The 13,223-nt window shown below is 42.0% G+C and overlaps 1 protein-coding gene across 1 annotated transcript; it reads right to left on the reverse strand.

Annotated features, from left to right (window-relative positions):
• Positions 1-16: 16 nt before the first annotated feature.
• On the reverse strand, positions 17-4,660 carry LOC121398918 (cyclin-O protein B-like). Its single transcript, XM_041578473.1, has 2 exons — positions 2,947-4,660; positions 17-107 (listed from the first exon to the last, which is right to left on the reverse strand). The coding sequence occupies exons 1-2, from the start codon at positions 4,194-4,196 to the stop codon at positions 17-19; spliced, it is 1,341 nt and encodes a 446-aa protein (XP_041434407.1). The 5' UTR covers positions 4,197-4,660.
• Positions 4,661-13,223: the final 8,563 nt, after the last annotated feature.

The following is a 13,223-nucleotide window of genomic DNA, read 5'->3' on the forward strand; positions in this document are numbered from 1 at the left end:
CAGAGGAAAAAAAAAATCAAGCAAAGCTGAGGAAAGACTGCATACCGAGCAGCTTATTCACTCGTTTAAAATATAAAGCAAAAAGCCCTAAGGGTCTGGAGTAGAATCTAACCACAAAGCATGTTATAATGGGAGTGGAAATCACAATAAAGTATCAGCTTTTGAACCGATGCATTAACTGTTAAGGGCCAGGGCACACACTGCTATTTCAGGAGATTAGTCGCCCATCGACAAATCGCTTCTTCTTCGGGCGACTAATCTCCCCAAACTGCCTTCCCACTAGCTAAAATGTAAATCAGTTGGATCGCTTTGACTTTCCGAAGTTTCCTCGTAAGGCAACTTTGGGCGACTTCTGAAAACAAAGCGTGCGAGTGCCATCCTGACGACGATTTAGATTCTAGAAGGCAGTTCGGGGAGATTTGTCGCACCAAAAAAGAAACGATTTCCTGAAATAGAGGGTTAAGTAAAATGTTAGGGGCATTTGCCTGGGTCTCATTCTAAAATTGCCGAATCGGCTGAAGATGGCGCCCATGAACTCTGATGCCTGAATCTGCACCGAGGGGTTATGAAAACGTTAGAGCCATTTGCCCTGGGTAACACTGGGGGGAGGAGGGAGCGGGGGCCTATGTAGAGTAGCTTTTTTTAACTTTAGGGCTGAATTCTCCTTTAAAGGTCTTAACTTTCTAGAGAGAAAACAAGGTTTATCAAGAGCTGAATTTATTAAAGTTTTGTCTTTTAAAATGTTTGTGCTAAAATATAAAATAATACTGGCTTTTGTGCAGATTTTTGCATCGTGCACAGTTTCGTGTCAGAAGCCACACTTGTGTCTCAGTACTACTGGCCATGGGGCTAAAAGGACCGACTGGTGTTCTCTCCAATGCAATGTGTACCATTAACCCTAACATTATATCAGTGATGGCCATCTGGCCGCCTTCAGCAATCGTTGAAGAAGCATTGATAAATATGGAAGGGCGAATGTTTCAAGTTCCTTTTTTGAACAGCTAAAGAGTGACAGGTGGCGCAGTGTTGCCTTTATACAGTATTGCTTCCCCCACCTTGACATTACTGTAATTTTATTTCATCTCCATGTCATTGCTTGTTCCAGCCGTATCCTTCACCATGATGCCGTCCCTTCACCCATCTCGGCCAGTGACTTCCAAACTCCCAAAACTGGGGAAGCCGGTTCTTGCAGAGAATAATCGACCCAACAAGGTGAGCCTGGTGATGTTCCTGCTATAGTTCTATGCTTTATTGTGCTGTCTATTTAGTTATTGTTGGGGTGCTGGGGTTTCTTACTTACATTTGTGTGTCCACTCCCCATACAGGGCCAGGGACTGAATTGTACATATACGCAATAAAAAGTACCAATAACAACAACCACAGATTGTTTTTTGGCTGCTGCTGTCAGTGACCCCTGGCAATCAGGGAGTATTTTAGTTGCAGGCTTGAAAGAAGCAGAATAAGATGGCTAATGATTCAAAAACCAGTGAAAAATTAATTGAAAACCAATTGAAAAGTTGCTTACAATAGATCATTATAGGGGTTGTTCACCTCTAAAGTAAGTTTTAGTGATGTAGAGGGTGATATTCCGAAACAACTTTTTAATTGGTTTTCATTTTTATAGGTTTGTGTTATTTAGCTCTCCAGTCTGCAATTTCAGCAATCTCGTTGCTTGGGTCCAAATTACCCTAGCAACCATGCAGCATGGATAAGAGACTGGAATCTGAATAGGAATATGAATATGAATAGCTTGCAGGGTTTTACCTAAAACACATATAACCTTGCTGGGTGTTGTGCTACAACCTAAGGGTATGGGCAGGGGAGTATCTATCAGCTAAGAGAGTTCGATGTGGTACAGCAAATAAGAATACAGGTATAGGATCCGTTGTCTGGAAACCCATTATGCAGAAAGCTCCGAATTATTGGATGTCTATCTCACATAGACTAACATTTAAATCAAATAATTCTAATTATTAAAAACAATTTCCTTTTTCTCTGTAATAATAAAACAGTACCTTGTAGTTGATCCAAACTAAGATATAATTAATCCTTATTGGAAGCAAAACCAGCCTATTGGTTTTATTTACAGTTTACACAATTTTCTAGTAGAATTATTATGGTAAGATCTCTTATCCCGAAAACCCCAGGTCCAGAGCATTCTGGATAACAGGTCCCATACCTGTACAGGTTTTCCAGCAATAGACTGCTGATCAGCAGCATGTTATTGTGCGGTGCAATAAATGCAATAAAATGGTGGCCCTCGTTTCCTTGAGTTCCTTTGTTTGGGACCTCTGAGCAACTGCCTGTCCTGACCTTTTTATTTTCTTTTATTAATCAACACAGTAGGATATAAGCACCAGTCACAGCTCTGCCTTAACACAGGGAAAAAGCTTTATCCAACAGTACCCAATCCTTAAATAAAGACACGGACAACTGTTCTGAGGTGAATCTGTGATGGTCACAGCTTTATTGTATTTCAGTAATAAGTGTCCCAACAGAACCCACAAAGGGCTGTTTGATCCAAAGGAAGGCAAAAAACCTCACTAGAGGAAAAAATTCCTTCCTGACTCCTTAACGGCAATCGGAATTACTCCCAGGATCAAAATGCCCTATTCAGCTTTACCAAAATACATGTATGACTGTATGTCAGTAAGGGGATGTGTGTCTATGTGGTGCATGTATGGCTACCAGTTTGGAAATGTAGGAATGTATGGGTGACTGTAAGGGTGGTTGTATAATTATGTAGGAATGTATGGGTGCCTGTAAGGGTGGTTGGATGGATATGTAGGAATGTATGGGTGCCTGTGAGGGTGGTTGTATGGATATGTAAGAATGTATGGGTGCCTGTAAGGGTGATTGTATGGATATGAAGGAATGTATGGGTGCCTGTAAGGGTGGTTGTATGGATATGTAGGAATGTATGGGTGCCTGTAAGGGTGGTTGTATGGATATGTAGGAATGTATGGGTGCCTGTAAGGGTGGTTGTATGGATATGTAGGAATGTATGGGTGCCTGTAAGGGTGGTTGTAAGGATATGTAGGAATGTATGGGTGCATGTGAGGGTGGTAGTATGGATATGTGGGAATGTATGGGTGCATGTTTTGCAAACCTACCCCTTGATGATAGATGGAAAGGCCAGATCCCTGGGCCATTTCCAAGGGGTCAGAACCCTGTTCCTGCCTGGATGTTTCTGCCTCACCACCTTTGGGTTCTTTCTGGGAGGCGCTTGTCTCTGTCTCCTCTGCTGTTCTTCTTGGAAACACTGCTGGAAGCAGCATGTGTAAAAAGCTCTGCCTGGATGATACCAGAGCGATGATCTTCCCGACACACTCTTCCATTACGTGATCTGAGTATTCAGCGGGATCCACGTTGATGGGTTTGCCTGAAGGGTAGAATTTTATGGCAACTTTCAGGCAGCACAGAGCCATCATGGAGGGTGCATAAGTATAAAACTCATGATGGTGGGTCAGGCTCAGTGCGGCGATGCCTCTAGCAGCAGTCAGGGCAATGGCTTCTTTTGTCTGCTGGGCAGCTACAGGCTTCTGGCTGGCTACTCTCCGGAGGGTGAAATGCTCCAAGAAGTCATCGATGGTCGGTGCTGACAGTTCAAAAAGCAATCTGCAAATGATGATTCGCTCCAGTTGGTTCATTTCCTTCTTTGTAATGGTGGCATCAAAGAGTTTTAGGCAATTCCATAGGCTGAATTGCCGTTTGTCCACTAACTTGTAGGCTATATTGAAGCAAGTGGCTCCTACTCTGTTCAGGTCGGTGGTCTTGATGGGAGCAGTGCGGGCAAGAAACCGCTCCAGAAGGTTGACAGTCAAGCACAGAGACCTAAAGTCCAACTTCAGGCGTCTGTGTATGAAGACAAGCAGGCTGGTGAACTCATACCATGACGCCAAAGTGATTTCTGGCTGACTTTGTAGAAAGTTCAAAGCCATAAATCTCTCTTCAAGGCTTTTGTTGTACATGTAGGCGTCTTCCCCATACTCCTTGAAGGTCTCTAGGCCAATGCCTATGTGAGCTAAGGTGTTCCAAGGCTCATTTTGAAGTGCTGGGTCCCCAGCTGAAGGGTGGCATGTCCCTCGTTGATCACCCTGGTGCCTCACCCTTTTGGGATCATGGCAGCACCCAGGGGAAAGTTGTTCTTCTTCGTTGATCTGTCGTCTTCGCTTCCTCGCTTTTGAAATCTCCATGCTCGCAATCTCTCTCTTTTTCGCTATCTCTCTCTCTCACTCTCTCTCTCACTCCTCTCCAACTGTCTCTTAAGACTGTTGGTACTAAGCGTCTGTTACTCCTAAGTCACCTCTGCTGCGCTCTGATTGGCTGGGCCAGCACACACTCTGATTGGTTGGGCCGGCGAAAACCGTTAGGTGCCTATGTCCAGTGCAAACCCATAGCTTGTGTTTGTCAGTATCCACTATTTCTTTTATTAAAGTGTTTTGTGAGATACAGAAAATGGTACGACTAACTAACTGCCTAAAGTTCCCCTAACTTGACATGATAGCTCTCATTACGTAGGTATTTGCCATGTAGCTGAGTGCAAACTATTGGTTTTAAAGGGGACCTGTAGTGTCAAGTACACCAACATGCCATTACATATACACCTCTAAAGGAATGTGCTTTAAAAATGTGCATTTCTTACTGCTTTCATAAATAATTCCCCAAATCTAACTTGAGCCAGCCAACCAACATCTGTACCTTCTGCTGGCTGCTTTCCATGGCTGAATAGGGGAATCCAAGGCTGCCAGCACATTGCACAGCAAACAGCAGTTAGGTTGACCTGTCAGTTGACTGCAGCATATCTTTCCCTGTGTGAAGGCGGGGGAGCTGTGATTGGCTACCCACACACAACAGAAGCTTTGGTTGGCTACCCCTGATTCCTACTGTGTTTCTGGGATGAGACTGGTACGAGGTGCCCGTCACTATGGGGAGCTCCAGTATAAGTGTCATGTAAGAGATGGAGTGGCTTCTCTTGTACTTGTCATTTTACACAGGAAGACCTCTGTGCATAGAACATGATTGCCTTCTCCAAAAGCAAAGCCTAGAACTCCCAGACTTATAGTATCTTTATCATTTGCAGTACAGGGGATTTCTTTAATATTATAAAACATTTGAGTTGCTCATTGTTCCCTGACCTGTATGAGTCGGCCTGCAGCCTTTTGCCTTTACATGGTCACAGAACATGTCAGTGAGGCTCATTTATTAAAAGTGGGCAAAACCGCAATAACTCATGGCAAACAATTCAACTTTGTAGGGTGCATTTTATTGATTCCTGAATGTGCCTTTTGGAAGCTGCCACATTGGCTGCTGTGATATCTATAATGTTTTCCGCAGACTAGAGGGAACTGGCATCTAGTGGGCAGTTGAAAACAGTGCCATCTTGGCTAGTGACTCGGATATATATGATCAAGGAATCTCTGAAACATGGGGATACAAGAGTTTTTTCTAAACAAGGAGAGCATGCTTTAAAGGGGGGGTTAGCTTTAAGTTAACTTTTAGTATGTTATATAATGGCCAATTCTAAGCAATGTTTCAATTGATATTTATTATTTATAGCATTTTAGTTATTTGCCTTTTTCTTCTGACTTTTTCCAGCATTCAAATAGGGGTCACTGATCCCATCCAAAAATCAAATGCTCAGTAAGGCTACAAATGTATTTTTATTACTTCTCGCATTCTATTCAGACCCTATCCTATTTCAAATTCCAGTCCATTCCAGTTATCTCAAACAACTCCTTTAAGTAGAAATTGATTTGTATAACAGAAACACTGTGTGGGATACAACTTTTATGGCCTTGTTAATAAGTGTTACTTTGTCTCACCAGCCAAACTATCTGACAGTTCCAGCCCCATTCTTGCGACACCATTTTGGGTTACTATACACACTATCCCTCACTTACGACCCCTAATTGCTTTCTGGCATTATTCACATAACAAAAGGCAGCAGTCCCAGTGGCTGTAGGGCAATATACTGATAGCTGCCTGGGCAGCGCCGGATTAGCTGGGCGGGCACCCCTAGGTTGTGCGCTCCGCGCGGTCCTAGCGCCCCGCCCGCACTACCACACGCTGGTGCCGTCCTAGGCCTGGGCCTATGTGGCCTTGCCACAAATCCGGGCCCTGTGCCTGGGAAGGAACCTGAGTGGGTGTAACATTTAGACACACCAGCAATATAGTACAGTAACTGCTGTGTGCACGTTACTCCTTCAGAGTCCAGCAATAAAGTACCCCTGACCCAGTAATCCCTGGAACTGCAACATCTGGCCACTTGGGACTTTGGTCGATTAACACTTTACTCCACTCAGCGAGCAAATGAAGCCACAGCATCTGCACACAAGAGCTTTTCATCTAAATTAGGGATGCACTAAATCCAGGATTCGGTTCTGGATTCGGCCATGATTCAGCCTTTTTCAGCAGGTTTCAGATTTGCCCGAATTCTTGTGCCTGGCCAAACTGATTCATAATTTGCATATATAAATTAGGGGTGGGTAGGGAAATTACGTGACTTTTCGTCACAAAACAAGAGTTTTTCCAACTTTTTCCCTTTCCTGACCCTAATTTGCATATAAAAATTAGGTTTCGGTTCGGTATTCTGCCGAATCTTTCACCAAGGATTCGGGGATTCTGCCGAATTCCAAATAGTTTATTCGGTGCATCCCTAATCTAAATGCACAGAATAGATCCGTCATTTTAGGCAGTGTAATTACAGCTGCAGAACCCAAAGCAACCAATCAGATGTTTGTTTTAAATAAAGATGAAAATGTCTTCTGATTTGTTGCTTTGATTATTACATAATTACATTAGTGGATATAGAGAGAATAATGTACCCCCTATTGTAAAATAAAGGGATGGATGTGTAATTGCAACACCCAGCATCCTTATAATCAGACAATTAGATGATTATTGTCTGTGGCAGCACTGAGTCTGTGCTCTGATCTTGCATTGCTGCCTTCTCTAGAAATCTCCCTGTTGCTGCTTCAAGTTCATTACAGCACCTAGTGTAGGGTGTTGTGTGCGGCCAAAGGGTATCAGCACTGCAGCATGGCATTACCCAGTGATGGGCAGAGGGTGGCAGCATAGCACTGCTAGATTGGCATATAAAGATTATTAATGGAGAATTCATTAACAGGGACACTGGAGTTTCACACATGAATCCATTGATATCAACTTCCCACCTGCTGCTGCCCTGCCCTTGTGTCTGCTCTCTCCTCCATGTTTATACTATGGGACCCTATTATTTCTTTATCTGCTCCCCCATTTTGTTCTTTGTATTTCATGCCCCTAATAGTTCTCTTTTCATTGCCTACATTCTCTTTATTTGCTTTCTCTCCTCACAGTTCTGTCCTTCTCCATTTTAAAATATCCTATAATATTTCTCCCCTGCCGTCTCCTCCCTTTTTTCCTCCCGTTTTTCTTTCCTTTGCAATGAAATGATAATATATAATCAGAACCTGTTGTGGTGATGTTTTATTCATCTGATCCTGCCAGTCTGTTCTGTGACTATAGGATTAGAAGGATATAGAATCAATGTAGAATGTACTATGTTGGCATTGCCTTTCATCTGAACAGCGTGGGTGTCTTATTTAAAAGCTACTCCTTATTTATACCCTGGAATTGGCACAATAGTCAGCATACAAGTACGGGACCTGTTATCCAGAATGCTCGGGACTTAGGTTTTCTGCTTTTCTGTAATTTGAATTTCCATGCATGAAGTCTGCTATAAAATCATTTAAACACCATAATTCAGAGGTTTCCAGATAACAGATCCTTACCAGTACTAATTTAACATGCTCTGTAGAGAAAAAGGCATTGAATATGATGCTTTGTTCTAAATTGTATTGGACTGAGCCCATCATGCCATAAAGAAACCACAGCCCAAGGGCCCACAACCTAACGTACTTTTTCCTTTTTCTTTCATATTATTTCCTTACGAGTTCTCATTTCATTGCATCTTTTGTGTCTCCAAAGATGCCCCAGTAGGTCCCCATCTTCTTTTCTGCCGATTCACTGCACATGCTCTGTGCTGCTGTCACTTACTGAGCTTAGGGACCCACTCACAATATACAGTACACATAGAATATATATGTCACAATATAAGGCTGATTAGTAATGAATACAGATAATTACTACATGGCAGCACAGAAACCAGTGCAATTAGCATCAGAAATATAATAATCAGCCCTGTAGCATCAGCTTATATTACAGGCCAACCTCATTTTCTACTTGAAAATTTGCGACAACCCCTAAGCTTCGCTTCTTAAGAGCCCACTGAGCATGTGAGTGTTGCAGACACTTTCCAAGATGGTGACCCCCTGTGACAAGTTTGAAGTTCTGGATCATTGCTGCTATTGAGAAGTTGAAACTTTAGGCTGGTGCAATAAAATTCAGTATATAAAACATGGCATTTTTAGCCACATTCATTTTTAGGGTTTAGTTCTCCTTTAATGAAAGGCACTGTCCACTTGAGACATCATCCAAAAGGTGAGAGGAAGGTTTGGGGCTGATAAACTCTACTCTTATAAAGCTGATGTACATGGGAGCTTGTACAACACACAACTAGTAACATACAGTACTTCTCAGGCACTTCTCAGGCTTCAGTTTAAGCCTTTCCTTGCAACATCTTAGATTCTAAATCATTGGTAAGGAAGTTACAGAATGCCAGAGACAGAGTCTACATTTCTAGACTCTTAGACTCTCTTTTTAGAAATAATACTTTCTGTTTGCTTGTTCTAATGGTCCTTATTTACTAATGCTGGTGCAGGCTTACATCTTACCCTTTCCTACATTTAGATGAATACTGCATGGCTACACAGAAATCAGTGCAGTCTGCCAGTGTTTATATTAATGGATTTCTAAATAATTGAAATTGAATAATATGTTCAGAGTTAAAGGGGGTGAGGTGATAACCCTATACAGGGCTGTGCTTAGGTCTAGAACTAGGCTCCCAACGTCGGTGTGAGAAAATCTTACCCTGGTGGTCTAGTGGGGGACGGCAGGGACCCTTCCGCCCCCTTCGGCGAGACGCTCGCCGCAACTGAGCAGGTTCACTGTAGCGCAGGTCTGTTAGGGCGCGCGCACGCGCCGTCTTCCTGGGTTTATGCGCAGTGGCGCCGAAATTCAAATGCTATTTAAAGGTACAGTTTTACTTTATGCATTGCCCGTGATAGGATTTTTGTTCCTGGTGCTTCTGAGCTTTGTGCTATATTCTGAACCTGTTTGATTCCTGTTTTGACCCCTGCCTGGCTATTTGACTATTCTGACTTCTGGATTCTGACCCTGCCTGATTACTGACTACCGCCTCTGATTAACCCTCTGATTTGACTCCCTGGTTTGACCCTTGCCTGTCTGATAATGTTTATTCTCTGCCTGCCTCGACCCGGCCTGATCTGACTACTCCGTGCCTAAACGCCTTGTACTGCGATCTTCTGTCCAAAGCTTTGATTTACTGTCGTGCCCCTCTGCCTATCCAGAACCCTCATCTTGCACCTCCGTTTAAGTCCAGGTGGCATCCAAGTAAGCCGAGGGCTCCCCCAGAGGCCCAAGGCGGTCACACACGAGCCAAGACCAGGGTGCCTGGTGTTTGTTCTGGTGTTGGGTGCCGACCGTGACAGTCGGTTTGGGGAAGATAACATGTTTAAAGTTTTCCACCTGTTGGTCTGCTGGATATTTTACTGCTTTCCCAATCATTTCCCCAACACCAATCTAGAGCCTGCTAACAATCATCTCCTTCTCCTGGCTGCTTTCCTTGGCTGCATAGGTGAGACAGAGCTGAACAGCAATCAACAGTTATGTGGACCTGACAGGGGACTGAAGTATATCTTTCTCTTTGTAAAGACAGCAGAGCTGTGATTGGCTACCCCTAGATCCTACTGTTTCTCTGGGCTTGGACCGTTAGGAGTGCCCATTAGTCAACTGTAAGAGACACGAAGCAGAGAGTTACTATGGGGACCTCCAATAAAATGTCTTTTTGAAAGTGGACAGTACTTCATAGCTCACATTCAACACATACACCATATCTTATTCACCATTGCCTACACGGTGAGGTTGACAAAGAGCTACACGTGAGAGTTCTGCCATGGGTTTGAGTGTCTCCTCATGTACTTGCTTTCATATTACACAGGAAGTCCCCTGTGCACAGAGAATGATTGCCTCCCGAAAATCAAAGCAGGAACTCCTTTGTAACTTTTTTTTATATTTTTTAGTATTATATCATTATCATTATATCCGAACCACCCAGTGACATATGTAGATTAATTATGTCTTATGTCTGGGCACAGCCTTGTTAACAGTCAATTGTGAGTTAATATCTGTAGCTGGGTATGTTCCCCAAAAAACAGTGTATTTGAATGGTAACGCTTCTGTGATATCTGTGATATCAATCAAGTGTCCAAGTGGAACCAATATGATTTTCACAATAGGGGTCACTCCAGCACTGCATAGAACAGGCACATCACAAAGCTGCTGTTAAATATGAAAATCAGTTTGTGTCCCAAAATCAGAGCAAGGCCGGCAGTGTTAAAACATATACGATGGGATATTGTTGTTAAATAAACCCAATATTTCAACAGGATACTTATCACAGCTGACACTTTGCTGCATGAATCAAGACAGAAGTTCCGGTATTGTAAAAGGCTTGCATCTTTTTTTTATACCGGATGGCCAGTCCCTTTCAGGATTATTAAATCATAGGCATCTGGTATTGGAGCCCCCCTAGCCAACAGCTTAACTCTCCACCTCAACGATTGTTTCACCAAAAACTTCTCAAGAGGTAGGGCGCCTGGAGTCTTAAAGGGACTCGCCACCTATATCACACTTGTTCCCATGGTAACACATGTGTATATCAGTTCCACAGTACAACAACACTTGGAAGCATTATTTGGTTGCAGATATTCTTTCTTATATCCCATGGTCATTTTCAAAGTTGGTCAATATTTCTTATTGAAAAGTATTATAATATTCAATGTAAAAGGGCTGCGCCCAGTTTGTCTAGATAAATTCAAGATGTCTGTAACTAGATATTGGCCTTTCAAATAAATGTTTGCGAGTCCCTCAAGACTTGATCCAGACCGTCTCTTAGCTTCAGTAGTATGAGGTACAAATCTTAAAATATCATTGGCTGGCATATTTATTGAAATGATTAATCCAAATAAACCTGGTCATCATTAGCAAATTAAACTATAGATACCAAAATCAAAAAACGTCAAAATCATAACAAAACAGAGCAAAAACAAAAAATAATAAAATCAATAACAAAATGTATACAACCAAAACAAAAGGACCTATAGATATTGTTTATTAAAAAAAAGTTGAACGTGTTATTGTCCATTAAGCCGAAATTCAGGTTTATATGTATTTAACTTAAATATCCAGGAGGTCTCTAGCTGTAACAATTCCTTATCCAAATCGCCTCCTCTTATATTGCGATAACTCCCATCATGTTAGAAAAATCTGTCTGTCAATAGCGGATGTAAGGTTACAATGTTGTAAAAATCTGAAATGTGTTCATATATCCTCCTCTTGAAACACCTTTTGGTGTTGCCCACTTATAAATTAAAAAAAAAAACGTGAATAAATAATTTGCACAAGAGGTAGTGCAATTAATATAAGTGAGGAGATCAAAATTAACTATCCCATTACCAAACTTTAATGAGGGATCCATCTACATTGCTTGCATCTACCACATTTAAAGGTACCAGGGTTTTTACAACAGACTCCACTATTTTTTCTTTAAAATGATCATTAGTACTCTTATTTCTCCTAATAGCTTAAATGAGGGGTAAGTTTTTACAGTTGTCCACTATTGGATCCTGTGTTAAATAAGCCCAATTGTTTTCTCATAATGGATTGAACTCTTTTTTATCATCTGCACTAAAGTCAGCACAAATCTTGCTATTCTCACATTGTGCTCCCCCTTCCTTCAAACCATTATTCCCTATTATCCTTTTTTTGAGATATATAAAGAGACAGTCGGAGTCCTGGAGTCATGCAACTGATTTCTTGACTTGTAACCCATAGCTTTAAATATTTATATACAAAAATCATATGCTTTGCTATCTCAATTAGATTAGATGAACTACATGCACTTAACCTAAGATACTGGCCCTTTGGAATACCCTCAATACAACTCCATGGATGCATGGAAGAGGCATGTTCATAAGCATATTGCTGGCCGTAGGTTTGCAATATATTTGGCACCCAGTACCATTAGTGTTGCTCCAGTGGCCTCTTGTTAACGTGCCCATTTTGAAATTCTTGTCTTAATTTAAGTTTTGAAGGCTGAAAGACACATGCTTACTCCAACAGAAGCATCTGCAGCTAGCAGTTCCACACGGGGCCACTAATAAGCTTATATCGCAGCCGTTACTGGATTCAAGGAATTTTTTCTTGCTTTTTGTGGCTCCCCAATATTTCTGAGTGAGGTCCCCAGTAAATAATTTTAGGGGATTCTGCAGTTCTTTTCAAGTCTAAATCACGGGGTCCCCAATGTTTCACCTGTGAGCAACATTCAGATGTCAAAAAGATTTTGAGCGAGTTTTCTGTGGGGGGTTCACCATCCCTCCAAACAACCACAAGCAGGCATACCTTGGTCAGTAGGTCTGCCACCTTTTAGCCCGGTTGAAGACCAGGCAGCGTTGAAATGGAGGGCGGGGACCTGTGACATGGAGGGCGGGCTTATTGACACGGCGTCAGCTTGATCGCTGTGTCAATTGTGATTTATTTGGACGGGGTTTTTTTAAAAAAAAATTTTAGGCAAACAGGTTTGGGAGGCTGTAGCCTCCCCAAGCCTTAATAAAAAATTCTTGCGTTGTCTAAATTCCAGAACTTTGATAAACTATGCCACAATGGCATCAAACTGTTCAGTGGACCCCTGGCAATCAATATTCAGGGTTGCTTTTTCTTTAGTTACCTAATCAAGTGTGGGATATGCGGAGCTGCAAATAAAACCTTTGAAGTTATTTTTCAGAATTTTGATACATTTTTATAAAAAACCCCCGATGTTCAGCCAAGCGTTATGATTGTTTTGTAGTTAGGGTAGAGACATAGCTACCCATTTTGGAATTAGCAGAATGTGTACTTTTCAAAAATATATGGTTTTCTGCTGGTTAGCTACTTCAGGACTTTTTTTGCCTTGGAATCTAAGTATGCCTGTTTTCTGACCTTTGTGTTTTCAAAAGTCGGTAATATACCGCAGGAGTTTTTGCTGTACAGAGTCCTAAATCTTC

The sequence above is a fragment of the Xenopus laevis genome, chromosome 1S, assembly GCF_017654675.1.
Source record: "Xenopus laevis strain J_2021 chromosome 1S, Xenopus_laevis_v10.1, whole genome shotgun sequence".
Classification (NCBI taxonomy): Eukaryota; Metazoa; Chordata; class Amphibia; order Anura; family Pipidae; genus Xenopus; species Xenopus laevis.